This window comes from Monodelphis domestica, chromosome 3, assembly GCF_027887165.1.
Source record: "Monodelphis domestica isolate mMonDom1 chromosome 3, mMonDom1.pri, whole genome shotgun sequence".
NCBI classification, from domain to species: domain Eukaryota; kingdom Metazoa; phylum Chordata; class Mammalia; order Didelphimorphia; family Didelphidae; genus Monodelphis; species Monodelphis domestica.
The window spans coordinates 195,538,593-195,564,807 of record NC_077229.1 but is presented as its reverse complement, the minus strand read 5'-3'; the positions used below and the strand labels follow the sequence as shown (position 1 = coordinate 195,564,807).

Here is a 26,215-nt window from a genome sequence, read left to right as displayed (position 1 = left end):
CATCAGCAAACATTTATTAATTATACTATGTGGCAAGATATGTCCTTGAAACACAAAGAAAAGCAAACAGACCCTGCCCTAAAGCGACTCACATTCTGATGGGGAAGACAACATACAAATAACTTTGTATATACAATACATAAACAAGATAAAATGGATGTCATCTTAACACTAGGTAGGGAAAGTTTGTAGGGAAAGGCTTCTTGCCTTTTGACTAAGGATTCTTGAAAGAAGCCAAGAAACTAAGGTGAGGAGGGAGACCAGAACTCCTGGTATAGGAGACAAACCAGCAAAAAAGGAAGAAAATAGGGAGTGCCAGTGTTGTTGCTGCTCTTAAAAAATATATGGAAGGGAGTAAAGCATAAGAAAAGTGGAAAGATAGGAAGGGGCCAGGTAATTTGTAAGCACTTTTCCTCTTATTTTCAATTTGATTTCTTCCAATCAATTTCACAACTCTTTTAATTTCCATATTTGAAAATAACTCCCATTAGATGAATTTTATTACTAGTGAAGAGTCCTTTCTATATTTTATGCCACAGTCCAGAGAACTGAGTATTATATCAAAAGTTGCTAATGGTTCTAAAGTTTGAAAAGTTTCAGGAGACACTTTCTATATATTTTCTATATCCAGAAAACAGCATTATCAATGATAATAGCTAACATAGATACAAGCTCCAGGAATACAGAAAAACTATCTATTGTATAAATCAGGTTAACCAACACCTAAGTATAAAACAAAGATAAAATCTGCATTGAACTCAGAGTTATCAACAACCACCACTTTTCTTCATTGACCATGTCTGGAAGACTTCTCTCCAAAGGACCCTATAAAGCTATATTGTTCATCCTCAGAGCACAAGAAACTTTCTTCCTGAGACACACTGGAATATCTCTATATGGTAAGACATTCCCTCCCTTTGAAGTGATTTAGGAATATGGACCTCCTAATTTGAAAGAAACTTAGATGGTAATAAAACAGATATTTCTTTAATTTGGGTCATATTCTCCCATACTTCAATTTCTTTAAATGGATCAGAATTTTGGTTTTCCTCTTTTGTTTTTCCCATGAAAACATCTTAAAAGAAAGTGAAGGCATTCTATAGAATTTTTCATCTTTTCAAACAGCAGGAAAATTAACCTGGCATTTTGCTCTTATTGGTCAGTGAGAAAAACAAATATAAAACACTTCTCAAAGCTTATTGAAAAATTCCCTTTTGCCTTCAAAGTTAGTAGAAGCAAATTTGTGCCATTCTTATTGGTATCTCTCTGGCCAAATGACATATGAACTGCTTCTCTATCTTCTTAGACTCTTTAGTGCTTTATTTTAAATGGCCGATGCTGGCAATATACAGTTATGTGAATAGAAGTGGCCCACAGAATTGTTCGTGGGTAGAGGGGCAGAGATAACATTGGAACAGGTTCCAAATAGAAAACAATAAACTGCTAATTCCCATTTCTATCAAAAACTGTTCTGCCACCACTGACTAATCCCTGTTCTTCTATACTTTCCTATTTAACAGTTCAATTTTGAAACCTTCACTTGTCTTGTTACTTTTCTGTTCATGCTGCACTTTCCCTCATGAATGGTATAATGAGTTTTCTGCCTATTCTCATGAGCCTGTTATTTTTCATATTTCCATTTCAAGAAGAACCAATGACATCATAGTGATGTCATGACTTGTCCATGAAATGGATTTAAATGAGACAAAGTTGTCAGCCTCACTCTCTCTGTGAGTCATCCAAGAACAGTGACAAGACAAGACAGGATGACTGGCAATGGCCTGGGAATACAGTGGAGGACCTTTCAGTGTCTGCTTTAGTCACCTTCATGGCTAATGCAACAAACTATTCTAATCTACCCATTCCACTGGAGGAAGTCTTCACATGATTGTGTAGACATATTCTAATTCACCCTATTTCACCTAATTCAATTTATATAACTAGGGAATTGTCATGGTATACGTACCATGACATGGTATACATACCAAAACGTACATGGTATAAATTTATACAAAAAATGAAAAAAAAAACCCTACCAAATAAAAACCTCAAGTCTGAATGAATTTATACTTCAATTCTGTAAAATGTTAAAAGAACAATGAATACTACGCTATACAAATTAGTCTCAAAAATCGAAGAAAACACTATGTCAAACTCATTTATGATATAGCATTAATAACAAAAATGAAGCAAAGAGAACTAATATTAGGCATGAATATTAATGAAAATTTTAAAAATAAAATCCTACCCAATATCATTCACTACAAAAGAAGGTTTTTTAAAAGAAATGCAGTGGGTTTGGGGGGAATATCTGGAAAACAACAATCATTTAAAAAACAGAGCACATATCAAAAACTAAATCCAACAGATGCAGAAAAAGCCTTAGACAAAGTACAACACATACTAAAAAAGCTACAAAACATGGGCAGAAGGGATTTTTTTGTTTGTTAAAATGAACATTGATTTAATTTAGGAGCAAAGAAAAAATGTCCTCTTTTCATACAATAATTTGACATTATTCTAGAAATGCCTGAAATAATAAATGAAAGAAAATAGCATAAGAGGAAAGAAACAGGAAAGAAAATTTTTTTTGTTCAAGGACAAAAATGAAAACTAGAGAATCAAAGAATCAGTGGAGCCTAAATGAGAATGAATACTTTAAGTGGCTGGACAAAAAAATAACACATCAACTTTTTGTTCTTTCCACACAACAAAAATAAAACCTGGGAGGAAATAATAGAAAAAAGTTAATGAGACTACCTACAGAATATAAAAAACAACTAGGAGTTAATCTACCAAGACACACTTAAGACATATACATATACAAAATGTTTTTCAAAGAAATAAATCAATCATGCCTAAATTAATGGTTAATTGCTAGAGAAAATGATGAAATCATTACTAACAGACCCAGACAAAATAATAAAAATTTATTGGGGGGGGGGGAGTCAAGAATTACAAGGAAATTAGTGGAAAAAAAGTTATACTGGTGGGAAAATACTTCCCATCTTGAATTATACTTTGTTATAAAACAGGAATTAACAAAACGATGTGTTACTAGTTAGATAAAAGAAATTCGAACAGTTGGAATATACTTTTTCAGGAACTCAAGAACCCAATGTAAAAAAAAAATTGAAGAATATAAACAATTTGGATCAGAACTCACTAATTCAAAGATAAGAAGACTGGAAAATAATTTAACAGTATTTAGGATTATGTCAACATCCTGAACATAGAGTGAAATTAACTAAACATGGGTACTTGATATGAACATTAAAGGTTATACCATTAAAAAAATTTACTATATACTTCTCACATATATAGATATGGCTACAATTTTTAAGCAAACATAAGATATAGTTGACTCAAAATTTAAAATAATTGATTTAAAAAATTAAAATGCCTTTCTGCAAATTAAAAAAGGCATCAAATATATCTGAGGGAAGAATATTTGAGATGTGCCGAGTACTTTTTAAGAACATTGTCTCATTTGACCTTCACAACCCTAGGAAGTTTAAGAGCTATTTTTAGCCCCATTTTATAGTTGAAAAAAAACAGAGGTATATAGAGATTAAGTGACTTACTCATGATCATATATAAGTGTCTGAGGCCAAATTTCAACTCAGGTATTTCTGATTCTAAGCCCAGTGTGCTAGCCATTGGGCCAGCAGCCTCTAAATAATAAAGTCAGACTATAAAAAGCTCAAGAGGTATGTTAAGAAATGTCTGTTGATCTCCTGATTCACATCTTCAAATACCTATTAGTCATCTGGATGTTGTATAGATATCTTAAACACAAAATATCCCAACAGCAAATTCATTATTTTTCCCCTCCTAAAGGTTGCAACCTAAAGGTCATTTTCAGGTATTTATTTTATCTCACTTGTGCTCCTCCTCCCCCCTACCAATCTGTTGTCAGGGTCTGTCAATATCACCCTTTGCAGCATTTCTCAAATACGCCCCACCCCCACCTCCCCTTCTCTCCTCAAATACTGTACTATCTCCTTACTTCTAGAACACAGCAATAACTTGCTGGTTGATTTGCTTGCCAAACATCCCTTCTCATACAAGTTCATCCAACCATGTCACTCCTTGCCATTACTCAAACTCCAGAGTCTCTCTATCATCTCCAGATGTTAATGATAGGATATATGATATGATATGATAGCCTCTGCTTGGTGTTCAAATTGCTTCATAAACTAGCCTAAAATTCTTATACCTTCAGAACCCCACCTCTGGACACTCCTCTTTGCAGTGACACTGGCCACCATGCTGTTCCTTTAACAAGACAGCATCTCCAAACTATGGGCATTTTCATTTCATATGCCTGGAATGTTTTTCCTTCTTATTTTCACTTCTTGGCTTTCTTCAAATTCCACCTAAATCTCTTCTTCTACAGAAAACTTTCTTACTGGATTTTAAAATAAGCATCAAAGGAGATAATATTAGTAAAGTTCTTAGTATATTGTCTGACACAAAATAGGCACTTAATAAGTGCTTATTGTTTTCATAATTGTAGTACATTCTCTTTATTGATTATATCTGCTCTATCTTAGTTTTTTTGGTAGCTAGTTATTTGCATGCTGTCTCTCCCTAAATTGTGACCTTCTTGAAGGAAAGAACTGTCTTTTGCTGCTCTTTGTAATGCCAAGTGCTTAGTACAGTGTTTGGATCATGGTATGCATGTAATAAGTAAAAATGACAAATTTTTTGAAGATTATATTTCTCTTTCCTTTGCTAAATCCATTTTGTAAAATAGATACTTTTATAAAAGAATTTTAATGTTAAGAATGTCTATTAAGACAAATTTCTTTTTAAAATGGAAGAACATTGTATTTAAATTCTAACCAGTCAGCTCTAAGTCCTTGAAAAGTATAAAGGATAGGGAACAAAACTTTGGAAGAAATTTCCTGACTTGGTGTCCAGCCCCCTACTCAGGTTTAACTTTCCTTTTTGAAGGTCTCAGATTTTCAAAAATAAGGAGAGTAAAAGTGACAAAAGGAAAAAGTGAAAAAGATAAGAGAAAATAAAGAATTAGATGCAGTCAAATTTTATATGTAAAATTCATCACAAACAGGTGTGATCTACTTAAGAAAATATAAGTTAGAGGAACAGTAGCATGGTACAATTAGTATTACCACAACATAGTAATTACTCAGCATGATCTTTTGATAATGCTCACATTATGCTTCTACTACACTTTCACTATACCAAAATGTCATTTAACCTTTAGATAATGTCAAATATAGGAAATTACCAGCAAGCTTTACTGAAAAGGCGTCAAACACTGGAAGAAATAGATGTAATTATATACAAGGCCTGAATCAAAATGGAAATTTAAAGCTATGTCTCTTCACCTCTGGATGCTATTCAAGACTGTTACCTTTTCCTTTACCTAATAGTTTAAATGAAGAGAAGGCCTCTAATATATATAAAAAAAATACCATACAAAAGCCTTGTGTCATTTTGCTAGTTTCATTTACCAAAAATATTAAAATTCTTATTCTACAAATGAGTCATCCTCCCACAATATCCATATTCATAATCCATAATTAAGATTGTAAGGTATCCTTAAAAGAAACCAATGTCATTTTATCATTTCAACTTGAGAATGCTCTTGGCCCAAATATTTTTTTTTTAAGGCTCAAGCTACTCTACACACAGAGGGAAGGAAGTATTATGGCAATTATAATTCATGACAAATTCTCCTACAAATGACTAAACTGTGATATATAAACAAAAGACCATAATCTTAAAGTACTTAATAAAAGGGCTAGCAATATGAATTTTATGTGTAGCTTGAAATAAAACAGGAAAAAACAGAAGTCTGATATAATCAATGTTTTCAAGTTCCTCCACTTTTCCCTTATGTGGATATATGGATTAACTAATACAGATCTAATACAGATTAACGAATACATCTAAATTCCAATCTTTTACTACCCTCAACCCATTAAACCATTAAAACATATACCAGGCTCACAATGAGTTAACATTCTACCTGATAGAAAACACCATCTCTATAATTAAGTAAATCCAAAGCATATCCATCATAACATAGAAGACTAGCTTGATTAGAGCTGAAAGTGTCTTCAATAAAGTAATTTCAACAGAGAGAATGCTAATAAGGAAGAGGAACACATTTAAAAGGAAATAGGCAAGGGTGACCAGGGACATATTCTTGATATAGCTGTAGAAGGCACTGAGACAGCACACAGTGTAAGTAACCTGTTACAGTGCTTCTAAGCTTTGTAAGTTGTTTTGGCATTTATCATCTTGTTTGATCTTTGAAACAGCACTATTTTCATATTGATTCTTATAGATGGGGAAATGCAAGTATAAAAAGTTGAAATAAACTGCCACATTCTTTGCAGACTTCTTACTCTCTCTCCTATGCTGCCATGAAGCCTTTAAATGTCCCAGGTTTTTTTTTAAAAGGAGCTTACTACTTTGCTGAGTTATTCTGTTATTATCAATTTTCCAAGATTTTCATTGAGAGGTCTAATTTAATCCTTAATACTTTCATCAATTATTTTATGTTCTAAAAAGTACAAAACCTTGGAAAATTTTGTAGACTTGGTGCAGACCTCTCAAAGGGTTTCAGTTTTGCTGGAGGAAACATATGAACAATTATTTAAGTGTTTGTCATAAGGCACTGTGCTAATTGGTGGGAATACAGATAGAAAAGTCCCTGCTCTAAAGGAAATCATATTCTAAGGGGGAGAGGGGATTCAAGAAAGAACATACATAGGAAGCACTGCTATTATTAAAGCCTGACTGTCTAATAGATTGTTAAACTGGAATTTCTTAGTCCTTAGTATATTTTTGTAAAGTTTTTCTTTGTTTATTTACATCCAGAATCTTTCTGTTGTGACATATTCTCCTCCCCACAATAGTGGCTTAAATTCTCACCTTCTGTCTGGTGAAGGCTAAGACAGAAGTTGGGACAGAAGCTAAAAAATATCTTTTAGGTTGGTAGGCACTGGTAGACCTGAATTAATCAAGACTGCTTCTGTATTATTTTCTTATTGATCCTATTTGCAATTAGTTTATTTTTTCCCTAACTGCTTTTGCCTTATAATTGCTTAAATGATAGTTCTTTGTCTCTGAACTAAGTTCAGAATTCAGTTTTCCACAAATGGTTTAAGTTCAGAAATTCTGTTCTCTTGGTAAACACTATTTTTGACTCAAGAAATTTTGCTGACCTTGGATAGACAGTAGGGAGCCTAGCTCAGTATCTACATACCACCAAGCTATCTTGCAGGCTTTCTCAAACAATGAGGAAGAAGGAAAGGGTATTGCTACCCCCTGGTTAATAAACTTTCAAATCAATCATATTCTCAATATCTCAGTTATGTAACCAGAAGCGATGTCCTCAATCCCATGATGTCATCTTACCCTGTTCTGTTCTTTGTTCTATATTCTTCAAATTCTATAAAGAAAAACTGTCCTTCTCACAGTGGGTCTTAGTGAGGAAGCTGAGATCCTATTATTGGCAGACTCGTGCTTTATCAATAAATGGATTGCACTCAGAATTTTGTGCCTTAGTTTACCTTATTTTAACTGTTATGTGCATATAAATATAAGATCTGGGGCAGGTGTAGGAAATAGAAGTCAAAAGGTAAATAGTGTGATCAATAGCATTAAGTCCACTCAAGTGAATCAATATATATTAAGTGACTAAGTACCAGGCACTGTGCTAAGATCTGGGAACGCAAAGGAAGGCAAAAAAAACCCTAGAAGGTCCTTGTTTGGAGTCTGGTCTACCTACCTGCCAATATTCCCAGATTTCTTCCACCTCTGCACTTGCTGCCATGGGAAGCCTGTAGTTTGAAGCCTGGAAGGAAGGACCTAAAGTGGAACAAGGGAGTCAATGGTACAAGTATTTTTAAATTTATTGTTGGGATTATACTGGGCCAATTTCATTGCTTATACCTTTTTTAGATGTAATTTTCTTTTTTATAAAATGACTTTGATTCATATTTCATGATTTGGTGGTAGTGTGAAAAGCTTTAGTTCTGGGAATATCCTTTCATTATGATGTCTTTCTTGAAATCTGTTCCTCCTCCTTTTTATATCTTCACATTACTGGTTGTTTTCAAAATCATTAAAAGTTAATGGGCTGATGTCCTACAAAAATTACTTTAAAATTCTTTGCATTTTCTATATCCCCCGTGGAAATTTCTAACACTGTCATATCCTTTTAAAAATGGGATGAAGACCAGGGCTTTATTAAAGCAAAGTGAAAAAATTCTCTATTACCCCCATAATCTTTATATGAACTAAGCAAATCAGAAAAGTTGCAATATTGACAGGATTATCAAAGAAGTTTTGTGGAATTGAAATATAAAAATGAACTAATTTCTGTACTCAAGGACCTTACATTTTATTGAGGAAAACTAAAAGGACTGTTTGTGCCTTTTTTCATATCCCCAAGGTTAACTACAATGCCCGGCACACATAGTAGGCTCTTTAATAAAAACTTGCTGACTTGACCTGAATGAATGAAGATGAGGAAGAGGCAATAAAAGTAGAACTGAAATTAAGAAATGTGAAGAATCATCATTTAATGGAATACTTAGTCTACTAACTCTGGGATCTTTCATGATGACAGTATAAGCTAAACAAGATGTTCTTGAAGTTTACATAGAATCCCTGAGGTCATTTAGGCTAACCTGTTGCTAAACAGCAATCCATTCTACAACAGCCTCAACCTCAGCTTGAAATTTCTAGTGAGTGTTAAAATCTATTAACTCCAAAGAGCTACTTTTTCGATTTCTTTTCCTTACACTGTGGCCTGAAATTTGTTTTGTTCTGATTCTGAGTCTGAAAAATGTTATTCTTCTTTTGTATGAAATCACTACAAAACTTGAATCTTCTTAATATGTTCTTAAGGCTTTCCTTCTTCAAACTAAATATTCATATTTTCTCAGAGTCTTTGTACGGGATGATGTCTAGTTTTCTTACCAAGTTGGACGATGTTCTTAAAAATAGGCACTTCAATGTAAAAACAAAAGAAAACACCCCCCACCCAAAACAACCTAAAACAGAAACACACTAGATTTGGTAGGGTTGGGTTAGGTTCAGAGAGAATATTAACTCCTCATTCTGGACCTCTGCATTTTGATGTAGTCCAAGTCCAACTTATATTTTGACTATCATATGTTATACTGATATTTCATATTAAATTTCAAGTCCATAGATCTCCCCTGTTATTTTTTCATATAAGTTTTTGTCAATCAAAATGTCTTTTATCCTGTACTCTGTTAATTAAACATGCCATTTCTGCTCTTATTCAAGTCACTGATGAAAATGTTGAATACTACAATGTCAAGACAACTTTCTTAGGATATTCAACTAGAGGCTTTCTTCTCCAGTAATTTACTCAGGTTCAAAACTACCTGTTGTTACCAAGTTTACTTATATATTATCTCAAAAGGAACAGCATAAGAAAAGGAAAACCTTTGATGAAATTAAGGTATAGCATATCTACAAATTTTTGAGGGATATAAAGACTAATATTTTATTTAAGGAAAAAAAGGAAATGAGACTTGTTTGGCATAGACAGATTTTTAGGGAAGACAAAATGGATCTTGATGATCACCACTTATCTTATCAAATACGGAATACCTATTCCTCAAACAATACATTTAAATAACCTATAGTGTGAATATTTTATATGTTGTACTTTTAAGGGGTTAGGAGAGAAATCATGACAGTTGACCATTCCTTAGATTTTTAATTACTCTTATAATATCAAAGAGAGTGATTTAGAAATGATATATGACAAGCTCTTTCAAAACTGGAATACAGCTTCTCTGAGATCAGAAGGCTTTTTCCTCACTTGTCTTGATTTTCACTTATAAAGCATTTTTTGATCCACTGCTCTTAGGCTACAGGTCACCCTCTTTGGGAGAGAAGAAAAAAAGATGATGAACATGGAGTGTTTTTACATTCTAGCATGGCAGTATTCAAATTTTCCCATAATCCCTTTGATAATGTACTCTGGTCACATTGTTTGTTTCCTTTGGCATGAATCATTTTAAATTTAGAATGTAACTTAATTAAAAAAGAAAACTTAACTCTCTTTTCAAATAATTAACTATCAAAGGGGACTAAATGATAGGAATAAACACCAGAAAGAACCCATATTGTATAGAATTTTAATTATTTGATTTGACATTGTTACCTTATTAGCTACCTAAATAATTTGCTGTTTTTTCAAAGGAAGTTAGCTCATACATAACTAAAACAAACACTAAAATCTATATGTTTGCTTAGTGAAAATAATCATTAATTTTCTGAATTAAAAACTCCATAACTTATATATGTTGTTTTATGGCAAAAGAATTCTCAAAAATATACAACTAATTTATTAGATATGGCTCATCTTTCAAGGGCTCCATGTGAAGAACTAATTTTAGTAAATGATCTTTGGTTACTACTATATTAATAAAATTATTTTGAGGGAACCCCTCCAAAAGCAAATATAAAATACTGGTTTGAAAAAATGATAAACTATGTCTGTAATTTGTGAATATTATTAAATTTTTCTCAAATAATTAACTTTAAAAATTTCCCCCCATCAAATATTTACTAATTTTACCTTCTTTGAATCAAATGGATTCACAATTACCTGGCAATAAGGAATATTGATTGATGGTGTCTTGATTGTAGTTTCTCAAGAAAATGGGATAATAGATGATTAGTATCTACATATCAATCCATTAATGATACATAATGATGTACAAATAGCCACGAAGATTTATGGAAAAATGTGTTTGGGGACATACTTTGTTAGGGAACATTTCAAAGTTATAGAAAAAAAACCTATCTACAAATAGATGGGTAAGGAATAGTGAACTGAATGGAGTCCCATTTATAGCTTTGGACTGACTACAAAAAGAGGAGCAGAGACCCTTAGATTACTAGATGAAACAAAGATTTTGGGCCAAGTTATATTTCCTTTGTAGTTAATTTTTATCCTGATCTTAGCTGCATAAAAAATAATCTATTTTAAAGCAACCCAATACAGTTAAAGGAGAATAAGGGAAAATAGATGACAAATTGGCTCTGCATCTAGTTTATAAAATATTGGACAGTGCAACACAATCTAAAAAGAATAAAAGAGCCTTAGATTGGCAAGCTGAGAGACAGAGTATGTGAGTGTGTGTGAGTATTACAATATGTAAATACATGATTTTTGAGAAGTATTAACAACTATCAAGTCAGAAGAACTTGAAGACAGCAGTTCTAATTAAAGAAAAAACATCTATCAAAGTGAGGATGTGTGAGGTACTGTATTAAGAAACAGAAATGCAAGTACCAAATATATATATAAAGACAAGGTAGTTTTGAAAGTAAGAGACCTAGTAGCTGAGAAAAAGAGATAATGCTCGAACTGAGTCTTGAAAAAAAAGGACTCAACTCATCTGCAAAACATCTGATATTAAAAACAAGAGTGTTATACAACAATATAACAGTATAAAAAGTTTTAATACTTGAATAATTGCTCAAAAAGTGCTACCATATTATATGCTATGAATTCAGAGAAAGGACTAGGTCTGAAATAAGTCGTTGCAAAATGGAACAATCAAGCTGAATAAAAACATTTTATAGTAGGGAAAGACAAGCATGTTGGGATCTGGGGCACTGCAACAGTTAGGAGTGATATGAACCCAGAGAACATAATAAAGACCTAAACCACAGGATTAATTAATAGCATTAGATGTACACTACCACAACATAAAACAGTAATGCCTTATATTCCTCTTAGGTTCAAGAAAAAGCTCCAAACTATGAAAAATGACAATTTACACTTAAGGTTAAAATTGAGTATAAAATATTTTTAGTTACAACTTAAAAGACACAGCAAAGGCTCACTGAAATGGCTGTAGTTGATTTGTTTTAATGCAGAATTAGAATAACATGTTATAAAAAACACGCAACATTTCCCAAATAGTTTTCTATGAACAAACAGTAATGAAATTAAATTGTCGATCTTGGATATAAAGATTCTTTTAAGAAGGCTAAGCTTTAAAATGATAAAAGTCTAGGTCAAGGTCACTGGCCCATTTGTCAGGCTGTTCTCTCATTTGGAAAATCATGACACCTGCCTATCTACAATCTTTTGGATAACTTTCATTTTCCGTGTATTTCCAATATCACTGGTCACAGGTCACACAGCTCAGCAAGGATATATCTCATCTAATCAGTGACTTGAATTCATCAAGAATAGTCAAGATGGGGGGCAGCTGGGTGGCTCAGTAGATTGAGAGCCAGGTCTAGAGACAGGAGGTCCTGGGTTCAAATGTGGCCTCAGACATTTTCTAGCTGTGTGACCCTGGACAAGTCACTTGACCCCCATTACCCAGCCCTGATCGCTCTTCTGCCTTAGAACCAATATCCAATGTTGATTCTAAGACAGAAGGTAAGGGATATATATATATATATATATATATATATATATATATATATATATATATGTATGTATGTATGTATGTTCAAGATGCTCCTTTGCAATTGTCTTATCTAGTATAGCAATAATCTGTGGTTTATTTTTGTTCTGACATTTTCCATACCATTCTCTTATTCAGACAAAATTAAAATTGATAATCACTGACTCCTCTCTATCAACTCTCATCCCACTCACGGCATGAAAAATTTCTAACATTTCTTCTATTTCCTTTTTCTCCTGATATGGCTAAAAATCAAACACTTTTTCTGATCCTTAGCTTTCATTTCTGATGTAGGCTCACCTTGTTTTAACATTCCTTAACCAAGTCATGTTCCTCTATTCACCTTCTGTTACCTGGCACTGCTTTCACTTTGTATGCATTTCCTTTTAGTTTCTGAGTTCCCTTTGCACTCATTTTGGTCTCTTCCAAAATATCCCACTTTTCCCCTCCTCACTAAAATTGTTTCCATTTTGGGCCTCCAGAATTTTCATCTTTGGGCATTGCTAATCTCTCCTGAGCTAACTTACCTTATGACATTTTGATCAGTGAGACCTTACTTTAAATGCTTTAAAATCTATTTTTCTACATATCAAGACTATGTCAGAGTTCTATGCAACTCTTCTTTCACAAAATTAATTAATGGTCAATTCAAATCAAGGTTCCTAACACTTCTAATCCAGCAGAAAGTTTTCTTCTTAGTGAGAATCAGATGCACAAAAGAATTACAGATTAGTTGGAGAATCCATCAACAGTTAGTTATTGCCATAACATCGCAAAATAGAAATTATACACCATAAAGATGCCTCAATACCAGAGGACAGACACCGAAGTGCCAAAAGAAAGTTTTAAAACAAAATAATTGATACTGTTCACTGACCTTAAGCTAACTCAGCATCTCTCACAACTCATGCCACAGACAGCTAACAGACACAAGACTAAAACTCAGACTAACAAAAAAAAAAAAGTGCACTCTTCAAAACTGCTCCCCACACTCCCTTTTTCATAGAGCTTTAGAGATGCTGGCTCCAAGATGTGGAAATTTACTTTATTGACAAGACATCCAGGTGTCTAACACACCACAGAAGCAAAAGCCAGTTAAGAGGCCATGACCTTATAGGACCAGTGCTATAAAGCTCTAAATTGCTAGTGCTGGGGCAACCAACCCTTTAGTACCAGAGTTGTAAAGCTCCAAAATGCAACTGACAGGCTAAAAAACTAACAAATATAGGGAACAGGACAGAAAACCAGAAAAGCACAGTATGTAAGGAATTATGTTATATGCAATGCTCCACTAAACCTGAGGGAAAAAGCAGAGAATTCAGATGAGGCAAATCCTGACCACCATGGAAGAAAGTATGATGCTTTGAGGCCCAATGGAATTGATATCAGAGGAAGCTAGAAAGTGAGAAGTAGCAGAAATAAGTGAAGAGAAAGACTGAAATCAGTATAGATCCCTGGAAGGAGAAAACTGAAAGACTTCAAAAGCACAATAAGCAAATAAAAGAACAGAAAAATCTCAACAGCAGAAGGAAAGATAGTCTCTAAATCTAGTAAACAAGTTCAAACATCCGGGGGTGGGGGTTTGGGGGAAGGGGGTGCGCCTAACACTTGATGAAATTGGACCCTAGTGAAAGTGAAAAGAATGAAACTAAATAGACTTGGGGTAAGTGACCTCAGTAAGACAGTCTATGATAAACCCAAAGATCCCAGGTTTTGGGACAAAAATCCACTATTTGACAAAAACTGCTGGGAAAACTGGAAGACAGTGTGGGAGAGACTAGGTCTGGATCAACACCTGACACCCTACACCAAGATAAACTCAGAATGGGTGAATGACCTGAACATAAAGAAGGAAACTATACCTACATTAGGTGAACACAGAATAGTATACATGTCAGACCCTTGGGAAGGGAAAGACTTTAAAACCAAGAAAGACAAAGAAAGAGTCAAAAAATGTAAAATAAATAATTTTGATTCCATTAATTAAAAAAGTTTTTGTACAAACAAAACCAATGCAGTTAAAATTAGAAGGGAAGCACAAATTGGAAAACAATCTTTATAACAAAAACCTCTGACAAAGGTCTAGTCATTCAAATTTATAAGGAACTAAATCAACTGTACAAAAAAAAAATCAAGCCATTCTCCAGTTGATAAATGGGCAAAGGACATGAATAGGCAATTTTCAGATAAAGAAATCAAAACTATTAATAAGCACATGAAAAAATGTTCTATATTATATTATATTACATATTATAACCAGAGAAATACAAATCAAAACAACTCTGAGGTATCACCTCACACCTAGCAGATAGGCCAACATGACAGCAAAGGAAAGCCATGAATGTTGGAGGGGGTGTGGCAAAATTAGGACACTAATGCATTGCTGGTGGAGTTGTGAACTGATCCAACCATTCTGGAAGGCAATTTGGAACCATGCCCAAAGGTCACTAAAACACTGTCTGCCCTTTGATCCAGCCATAGCATTGCTGGGTTTGTACCCCAAAGAGATAATAAGGGAAAAGATTTGTATACAGATATTCATAGCCTTGCTCTTTGTGGTAGCAAAAAATGGGAAAATGAAGGGATGCCCTCCAATTGGGGAATGGCTGAACAAATTGTGGTATCTGTTGGTATTGAAATACTAATAAACTGGAGGAATTCCATGGGAACTAGAACAACCTCCAGGAATTGTTGCAGAGTGAAAGGAGAAGAACAAGGAGAACATTGTACACAGAGACTGATACACTGTGGTATAATCGAACGTAATAGACTTCTCTACATCCAGAGGAAGAACTCTGGGAAAAGAAACACAGAAGAAAAACAACCACTTGATCACATGGGTCGGTGGGGCTATGACTGGGAAAGTGGATTGTAAAAGATAACCCTAGAACAAATACTAATAATAAGGAAATGGGTCTTGATCGATGGCACACAGTAAACCCAGTGGAATTGTGCATCATATATGGGAGATGCGTGGGGGGAGGGGAGGAACATGAGTCTTGTAACCATGGAAAATTATTCTAAATCATCTAATTAAATAAATTTTTTTAAAAAGAAAAGAATGAACCTAGAATTACAACATGTAGTTCCTGAGTGGTTTGAAAGAGAAATGTTAAGTCTGAGAAGAGATTTTATGGCCTGTACAACTAAAGTAATGGGCAGAATAGAAAAGGGGGAATCTGCACTGGCAAACCTAACCAAATTGGGGGTTTGGGGTAGCAGCAGAACATGGAGAGGAGGGGAGGGGGAAGGTAGGGAAGAAGAGGAAGAGGGGGAGAGAGAGAAAGAGAGGGGGAGAGAGGGAGAGAGAGAGAGCAAGCACATTAAATACTAAAACTTTTCCCCAAAACACAAGAGTAAAGTGTACATGCCCACCCTCCACAATACTATCTGATATAGTTCAGGACATGTTAGCAACAGCAATAAAAGAAATTAAAGGAAAAAATAAAGGGAAAGAGGATATAAAACTATCCTTTTTGGCTGATGATATGATGGTTTACTTGGCAAATCTTATAGAATAAACAAAGATACTAATTAAGAAGGAAGGCCTGGGTTCAAATCCAGACTCAGACATTTACTAGTTGGATGACCCAAGGCAAGTCTCTGTTTTCTGAAGTTTTCTAATCTATAAAAATGGGGATGATTATAAAAGTACTTGCCTGCCAAGGCATTTATGATTTGTGAGAATCAAATGACTTGATAAATGTAACATGTTTCTCACAGTGCCTACCACAAAGTAAATGTTATTTATAAATGTTAACTATTATTAAAGGCAATTAATAACTTGAGCAAATTTGCAGGCTACAAAATAAATAAAAAGTCCTCCTTAAAGAAATAAAGAACAACTTAAATAGTTGGAGGAATATTCACTACTCATAACTAGGTTGTGTCAATACAATAAAAATGACACTCCCAAAATTAATTTATATTTTTAATGCTACAATACTGAAATTACAAAGGGGATACTTTGAAATTACAATGGGGATAGAATATGCTAAAATGATAAAATTAAATAGGAAAAACAAAAGACCTAGACCACCAAAGGAAGTTGGGGCAAAAGGGGAATGAAATTCCCAGACAAAATAATCTTTTAAAGGAGTTATCATCAAAACTATCTAGTATTGGTTAGAAAATAGACACACAGAATAATGGAAAAGATTAGATAAGAAAGACTCCAAAACAAGAAAAACTCAATAATCCACTGTTGGATAAAAATGGGAAAAATAAATTTCCTAGGGAAAATCTCATTTCATAAAAACTACCAGGAAAACTAGAAAGCAATCAGATAGAAATTAGGCTTGGACTAACACTTTACATCATATTCCACAATATAATCTAAATGGATATGTGACCTTAAAAAAAAGCTAGAAGAGAAGCAGAACATATACCTCTGTCAGCTATAGGTATGAAATATATTCATAACAAAACAAAAAAGGCAATTATAAAAGAGAAAATAAATGTCTTTGATTAATTGAAATTTAAAGGTATCTTTCAGAAGAAAATTAATGCACCTAGCATGAGAGGGAAAGTAGTCAAATTGGGGGAAAAAATTATATCAAATTTCTCTGACAAGGATTTGACATCTGAGATCTATAAACCATTAATGAATATATGAATGAATAAAAGTCATTCCTCAATAGATAATGATCAAAATATATGAACACAACCATATGAAATTCTCAAAATATTAATAAGAAAAAAGAACACTAAAACAATCCTAATTTACCACATACCCTGCAAAGGGAAAAAAATGTCAAAAGTGGACAATTGTAAATGGTGGATCTATGAAATATTATGATTCTGGAAAGCAATATAGAATTATGCAAAGAGATTAAAATGCCTATAATACTCTTTGAATTTGTGACTTCTATTACTGGGATTATACTCCAAGGAAGCCACTGAGAAGAAGAAAATCCCCATATACTTCAAATCTTTATAGTTTTTATTTATAAATTTATATCAAACACATTAAAAATTATTATATATTTATATATTGCAAATGTTTGTAATAGTTAAGATTTGGAAACAAAGTAGATGCCCAATCATTAGGGAATGGTTAAAGGAATTATGGTACATTAATAGAATGTTACTATATTGCAAGAAATAATATATTGGATGAATACAGAGAAGCAAGGAATCTGTATGAACTGATGCACAGTGAAGCAAAGCAGAACCAAGAAAACAATACACACCGTAACAACAAAAAAAATCAAATGTAAATGCAATAAAATTATAAAGATCAAGCAATATTTGAACAAGATATGAAACTTCCTCAACCTATCCCTTCATGGAAGTAGGATGTTGACTGATACTATACAATGCAAATATGTCCAACTTTGTCAATGTATCAAAACCAGTTGTACTGATTTTTTTTGTCTCTCTAAAAAAAATCTCATTTCTCATACTAGAACACCTTTCTGGAAGAGGGGAAGAATGCAGATACCTAGGATACTTGGGTGATGGAAGAAAGAGAAAATATCAACAAAATCTTATTTCTACAAAACAGTGAGGAGGAAAAAGAAGTTCAAAGCACCTTTTCTTAAAGAGATTATTAGAGATAAAGGCACACCTTGTATTGGGAAAGGATGCACTATTTATTCTATGATTAATATTTACTACTAAGAGAAGTAAAGTAACAAGGTTAGTAGACAAATCTAGTAATAAAGTTAGAATAACTAGGTATAATTCCTGTTTGACACTGTGTTTAACAACACCCTAGGCAAGGTACTTAAAATTCTTAACATCCAACACAACTTCTGAAGGCTCCAAGTTGCAAAAAATTGTTGGATTGAACTTTTGTGGAAGGAGTTTATATATATAGAGTACCCCATAAGAGATTAAAATTACAAGTCCTCCTCTCCTCAAAATGATGGTGAAAACATCTAACAAGCAACTCAATACATTTAGGAAAAAAATTTGTAAAAGTATATAATAATAACTTTCAGGATAAAACTATGTTTCTATACCAAGCTTCATTCACTACTTTTGCTTGAGGGTCCTAATTTCATGCAAGGGAGAATAGGGTAGTAGAAGTATCTTAGAAGATGACAGGAAGGGTAGGTCACTGGTACTTTCTTCAGATTCCTAACATGCAGAGACTTATACCCCCCCCCCCCAAGACTTGAATTTGAGAAACAATAGACTATAAAAATGAGAAAATTAATTTAAGTAAAAACATTAGTGTTATTTGAAAGTAGAGCTAGCTTTAGGAAAAAAAGAATCTAATGAGGAAAATACAGTGATTTCCATTACATAAAATTTTATGTAATTCAAAATATGCTTGTGGAAAAAAACAAGCAAATCTTAAGACAAATGTCTCTGTATACAAAAAATGTTATTAATGACTTATACTGTAAATTGGCATCTCTGAATTTTAGATTCCTTTAAAAACTGAAAAAAGTTTGCATCTTTACATTTTTATATGTATTAACAATTTTTTTTGAGATGCAGCTTTTGATGTTTTTCTTATGTATTAGTAAGTGGAAGAACAGGAATAAAATGTTGTTTTTCTTTCAACATTAAAAAATTCTTAATTGGTATAATATCAACATCATTGGTTGATATACCTACAATATGGTAAGTCTATGGACTTGTTTCTTTAATTTACTAAATCATCATATAATTTTGGGAGCAAAAATATAAGTACCATTATACATACTTTGAAAATAATTTTGCATTTCATATTAAATGCATGTGAAAAACAAATGAAAGCAATAAATATCAGTTATATTACAAAGAGTTGAGATTCCTTCCTATACAGAGTGTAATCAGATAAAGTAATCCACTCTTAGAGACTAGTTTAGAAAAGTTGAATGACTGGACTTTTGGTCACAAAGATTCTGTCACACATGAGCTCCAAAACCATGTTTTCCTAGCTCTAATTGTAACTCTGGCTTTTGAAATGTATTACAATTCCCAAATGGCAGATATTGAAATAACTATTAATTATAGAAGTGCTAAAGCAAAAATATCTTAGTTTTATAGGTATTTAAAAAAACCCTTGGGGGCAGCTTGGTGGATTGAGAGCCAGGTCCTAGGTTCAAATCTGGCCTCAGACACTTCCTAGCTATGTGACCCTGGGCAAGTCACTTGACCCCCATTGCCTAGCCCTTACCACTCTTCTGCCTTGGAACCAACACATAGTATTGATTTAAAACAAACAAACAAAAACCCTTAATTCTTCTTTGGTTCCTTGTGTTGTCCCTGAAATATACTAATCTTCAAGTCTTTATAACTATGATACAACGCCAAAAAATTTAAAGGACATATCTTCAAGACAAATAAAAACTAAATTATTTTAATTTATGCACTAAAAAAAGGGGAGGAAATTTAAAATGTGTTCTTAAAAAACTCAAAGGCAATTTATTTATTTGCTTAAGGCCTAAGAGACAGGAACAAAGTTATCTAATTCTATCATGTCATTTTATATATGAGCAACATGAGGGACAGAGAAATCAAGTACCTTTCCCAAGATCATAAGCAAGATTTAAGTTTAGATGTTCTTATTTTTAAATTCAGTATTGCCTGAATTTATTTTTGTGCAGGTAAAATTATACATACATACATACATACATACATACATACATACATACACCCACCCGCACAAAAATAATTTAAATACTCTGAGACACTATTAGGTAAACTGGTCTGACTCAAAAAGGTGGGTTATTCCAATGGACTTGCATCTGTAGAAACAAGTTGTATTACTATCCCATCTCCTCAGGCTTGGGTGACTCAGATCAACTTGCATAAAACATCTCTCAATATTACAGATGTATAACTTTTAAGAAATAGGTTGAAGAAGGAAATACTTTTAAATCTCTTGATTATTTCTATCACATAAGCCTAACATTCAAGGCACTTTGTTTATCTCATGTTGATAAGGCAAGCTTAAAAGAAATGCCAGTAGTTTTCAGTAATGATATCTTAAAAACATAGTATTCAGCAGCCACCTTTACTTAAAGGAAGTACAAATCCCTCCAGATTTATGCTTTTTAAATAGAGAGATACTCCCTAAGCAGAAATAGAATTTACTAAATGAAGAGCCATATATCTATTTAAGAAACACTTACCTTTCCCATTGATTGTTAATCCTGAGGCAATTGTAGCTGTCACAGGGACAGGCAGCTGAGGCACTAATGGGTGTATTCTTGGCCTGCTTCCCATTCTAGCTCTTTCTGCACCAGGACCCAATAAAGCTCCAACGGGCTTTTCTGCTGCCACCTCTGGGGCCACAGAATCTTCTTGATCTTGTTCAATATGATCCAGTTTGTCGGGACTTTCATTCTGAAAGCCATCAACTGCTGTCCTACTCTTAATAGGACTCTTGGGGACAAGAATTTTAATACCAGATTTTGCAAGGTCCATATTTTTTCGGCTAGAGAGAGACGGTGATGTATTTTTCCTAAATTTCTGGCTGGCATTAAATAATTGACTATTTTTTGAATCGTGGTCTTTCCCAATAACAAGTGATTTGGGAGCTGTTTTTGAAAAACTGCTATTAGTAGATCTGGAAATCTGTTTCCTAGCGTTGTTTGGAGAGGTCCTATTTGTTCTGGTTAATGTGCTTTCCTTTTGTTTTTCGTTGTGACGTCTGTTAAAGTCATGTATGTATTCTTCACAATTCACAAGATGCTGTTCAGGTTCCCAAGTGTCATCTTCGCTATCATAGCCTTTCCATCTAACCAAATACTCTGTTTTTCCTTTCTTGTTTTTCCTCTTGTCAACAATTCTTTCTACCTGTTAGAAAAAAGGGAAAGTTGAAGACATTACATTGGGTCTATGTGAGAAGGTATGATTTAATAAAAGAAAAAGAAACAAAAAAATCAAAAAAGAAAACAAAGTTTCCTTGAAAGTGAAAGGGCAACTGTTCAAAGTTTTTAAGTCATTTCCTTTACATTTCATACCTATACACTATAGGTTTTCTGTATCATACAAGCAGGTAAACTAGCCAGATTTTTTTTTTGTCCAAGCTAAGTAAAGGTGATATTATATATACACACATATTTTCCCCCTATATATCCTATTATATGTAAAGGTTATGCAATAAATTTGAACCATTGTCACCTTGGCTCTGAATGAGTAATGGGATGAACAGAGTGATCCATACTCACCACCTTTGTGACCATTAAGAGCATGCATCTGTGGAACAGCTAACTGTGATTAGGGGGTCCAGTCTGCGAATGAGGAACAGAGTTTCATTATCTCTGTATGAAGTGACATGCTCATAGAGAAAGAAAACTTATGACCTTGGTTGGCCCTATTATAAATGGCCAAGTGAAAAGAGGACCTAAGAGTCCTAAACTGGGACTTCTATTAATTAAAATGGATTAGGTTTTTCTCTATACATTTTTGGAATCTTAAAACTTAATTATTTTTGGAAAGGAATGCAAGGAGTTCTGAAACCAATTACATTGCTATACCAGTGATTCTCAAAGGATGTGCCACAATTTTTACTTAGTTGTGCCACAAAATTTTTATTATGTTATTGCAGATAATAAAAAAGCTATACATCTGATATAAATCTTACTTACCAAACACACTTAAGGCAAGCAAGTTTTGTTTATTAAGATATACACACTAACTTAAGGACAGACCTTGAACTCACAAAAAAAGTCAACAAAAAAAGTTGTTCTTACTGAAGGAAGGCAGATTGCTCATGTAAGAGTCTCTTGACACTCCACAATAGGGTCAATTGAATTTTTTATGTCATGATATTTCACAAAGAATAAAATCCAAGAATAAAATTTTTGAGAATTATTTGTTTTGGTTATTATCATGAAGAAAATTCCCTCCACAACTGCATACTGTTCTGCACTTTATGTATGATGTTAGAGAATTTTTGGGAACAATTACTAACTTATTTGAGACACCCTGACAATATTGTGGCACAGAATGACTCCAACCCAAGTCTTCCTGGCTGAGATGGGCTCTCTTATCAACTCTATCATGCTACTTCTCATTACATTATGCTATATTATTTTTATAGATAGTAACTTGACTTATGATGAGCACAATACTTGAAAAATGACTGAATCATTTACTAAGAATGAACAAATCATTTACCATGTAGCCACTAAATATGATTAGTAAGTTAGCACAGATGCAAACAAACAGAAAACTGATAAAAACAGAAATGGTAGGTTTTGCTTTCCAGGAGTTCACATTTTAACAGGTGGAAACAACATATATGTAATATTTCAGCTAAAAGTTAGAGGAAAAGTCCCAGGTCCTTGGATGCGGTAAAGCAATGCCTCAATAGATATCTTTCTTACCATATAAGAATCAATTTATGTGTATAGCTTTTATAATATAAATGTACTAGTTGATGCTAATAAAATGAAAGGAGGGCATTTTTTTAAAAGCCGAAAATCTTAAAATTAAAAAGAGGCCACCTGAGTCTCACTTGTCATTTTCCACCAAATGTGGCTTTGATCTAGATAGAATATATTCCCTTTTCTATGGGAAATTCACATTTCTATGCTTTTTGATATACTTTTCTTCTATCCAAGACCACCTTAGGTGCTACCTCATCCATGAAACCTTCTCTGGTTGTTCCCAGCTGCAATATTGACAGACAAATTTTAAAATTCTGCTTACACATTTTTTCTCTTAGCCATAGAAGAAAATCATCACAAGAACCAATATTCAAAGGGTGGAAGTCTGACATCTTTCATTGTCAAGTCTTCACATGGTTTTTTAAATCAAAGAAGAGTTACAACAAACTACTTCCCCCTTCTCCTTCCATATTTATTTTCTTTCTGAGACTAAAACAGGCTATCCGTAGTATAGGCATTATTTTTAGAAAGCATATACTTTTAAAAACAGTATCTTGACATTTCCAACCAATTTCATTTTCAGGCACTGTTTTATTAATTACTCTGTTCAGACACTGAAGGTTGAAATGGAATTCCCACCAATTTACAGGACTGAAGTTTATTGTTATGAAAAATGCAGAAATTATGGCTTATCTTACAAAAACTGATGCCTGGCTCTCTATTCACCTTTTTCTCAGTGAAAAGAGAGCCAGGCATTGAGACAGGAGGTCCTGGGTTCAAATGTGGCCTCAGACACTTCCTAGATGTGTGAACCCTGGGCAAATCACTTAACCCCAATTGCCTGGCCTGTATCATTCTTTTGTGTTGGAATCTATACCAAGTAATGATTCTAAGACAGAAGGCAAGAGTTTAAAAAAAAAAACTGATGCTGAGGAAAGAAAGAATAATGAAGTGAATATACATAAAGTAAAAGAAAATATTATATTAAGAGATATCTAAAGCACGTCAATGCAACAACCAAACAGTTCAAAAGAACATACAACAAAAATTCCTCCTGGTAAAAATGTGGTATATTACAAGTACAGAATTAATCAATAAGTATTTATTAAATGTTATTAGGTCCGACACTTTGTTAAGCACTCAAGATACAAAATAAAAGGTAAAGAGTAGTTAGTCAAAAGTTCAAAATTCAAAAAGAATTGTACTAAGCCCAATGAACATAAATAAAGGCAAAAATAGACCCTTGCCCTCAGGGAACCAACAATGTAATGTTGGAGACTTTATGGACAAAAAATATAGTATGATGGGAGATTGGTAAATGATGATGGTGAAAGCCAAGTTTCAGATAGATAGATGGGGGGTGGGAATAGTCTAGATGATAGCTAGCCAATATGGTAAAATCTGAAAGTTGGTAGGGGTCGGGGGAACACCCTGGTAAGCAAGGGAAACAGTAAATAGGGGAGATTTGGAAATCACAAGAGAGTAAGGATAACCTATTGCATAAGAGAGAGGGATGAGATCAAGAGTACATGTAGAAGAGGTTTGCCTTTGCTTTGCAAATGGTCAGCTATTCTTCATAATCTTGGAGTGAAGGACATAGAAGAGAATGAATTCAGAGACTGTCAGGCAAGAAAAAGTTGTTCACTGAAAACCGTCTCCAAAAAAAAATTGAGGGTTGGATGACCACATCAACTCTGGCCTAACTAACTTTCCTAAAGCAACTATAGTTAAGTCACTTCCCTACTCCAAGATCAAAAATCTTCAATAAGTCTCTACTAGTTGCATAAAAATCCAAACTACTAACATCAAAGGCTTTTAATAATTTAGCATTCAAATGGGTTTTCCAACCACGCCCACCACTCCCCTTCATACATTATTAAACCTCTTATTCCCTAATATGTCCCATTATTACCTATCTCTATTATTTCATTCATTTTCTTCCTTGGATCTGATATTTCCCCCTGTCCAACAAGTACTGTCCAATTTCTGGTCCACTTTCAGATCCACTTCAAATATGATTGCTTCCAAAAAAAATTGTCTTCCTTAATGAGTAACCACCCCCTTCCCCTTTTCTTCTGTAAAAAAAAAATCATCATTCAGCACCCAATGCATGAAACCCCTAAGCTAGGAGTTAAGCATGTAACAAAAACAAACTGCCCCTGTCCCTAGAAAAGGTAGGAGGCTAGTAGGGAGGGAAGGACAGTAAGTAGATAAAAAAATATATTTTACATAAATACACTGTCATGTAAGTAGAAAAAAGCAAATAAGCAAGTTTATCTAGACAGGAGAATACCTGAGGAGAAGAAAGAGGTCTATACTATACCTCTATATAGTTTGAAATATACTTATATATATATGCCTTTTGTTCCTACTAGACCATGGTTCCAAATAAGACTATTTTTTTTTTGTAATGACCTTAGTGACTAGCCAAACAGTGAGGGGACTCAAGAGATATTTATAGAATAAAAGAACAGATTACATAAAGGTCAACTTTTTGGATTTCATTAGAATTCTTAGTTGGTCACAGACTCACTCCTATTGAATATATTTAAGCTAGGTCAATGTTAAACCTTACTTTCAGTGCCTGAATTCTGTAATCAAAAAGCAATCAAGTTGTAAGCCTCTGCTGGGATCACCTAGACATCTTTCTTTTATCTCTTCTTTTATTTTATTTATTTATTCATTAAAAACCCTTACCTTCTGTCTTAGAATCATTACTGTGTATTGGTTCCAAGTCAGAAGAGTGGTAAGGGCTAGGCAATGGGGGTTAAGTGACTTGCCCAGGGTCACACAGCTAGGAAGTGTCTGAGGCCACATTTGAACCCAGGACCTCCCATTTTGGGGCCTGGCTCTAAATCCACTGAGCCACCTACCTGCCTGCTACCCTGTCTTTTAATTAGGAGATGACCATCAAGGATCTACAGATATTACAGATAATTTCTAGATAATTTAAAGTTAATGCTAAGTGAAATAGTATAAAAACATTTAAAACATTTATAAAGGAGTTGTCTAAAAAAAATCTAACCCCTCCTCAGTGAATCCAACTATTTTAAAGGAATCCAACATATGAACTGTTTATAAGAAAGGGAAAACTTTTTCATGTGACCCTGTAAAGTTGAACTAGTTTTGATGGCTTATTTTTCAGGGTCCACAGTGAATTCAGTGGGAAAGGCTTGGAAATTAGGTTATTAAACAACACTAACATGGTAAATTCCACAGTTTGGAGATTAAGAAATAAAACCACAAAGGGGCTTGATGTAAACATATATCTGTTGAGGCAAAAATGAACCCAAACATAATGACATACAGGAAAGCACTCATGGGTAAAGGACCTTGCTATCTTTAAACCTGATGATCTTCCCTACTCATGCAAACATATACTAATCAACAAAAGCATTAAACCAACTATAAAAATGAAAAGGAGAAAAGGAAGAAAGTTTATAACAAATTTATAGGGGAGAATGTAAGACTAAGAAGAAA

At 33.6% G+C, this 26,215-nt stretch overlaps 1 protein-coding gene across 11 annotated transcripts in view; it reads right to left on the bottom strand.

Moving 5' to 3' along the window:
- The window catches only part of CDYL (chromodomain Y like), a 188,129-nt gene that overhangs the window by 72,977 nt on the left and 88,937 nt on the right, over window positions 1-26,215 (bottom strand). For 6 of the 11 annotated variants that reach the window (XM_056823385.1, XM_056823381.1, XM_007488017.3 and 3 more), the window contains exon 2: window positions 20,531-21,197. In XM_056823385.1, coding sequence (XP_056679363.1) covers window positions 20,531-21,197 — 667 coding nt within the window. Of the gene's footprint in view, window positions 1-7,771; window positions 7,852-10,636; window positions 10,681-20,530; window positions 21,198-21,571; window positions 21,635-26,215 lie in introns of those variants that run through there. The other 5 variants (XM_056823382.1, XM_056823384.1, XM_056823380.1 and 2 more) reach the window with 2 other exon arrangements.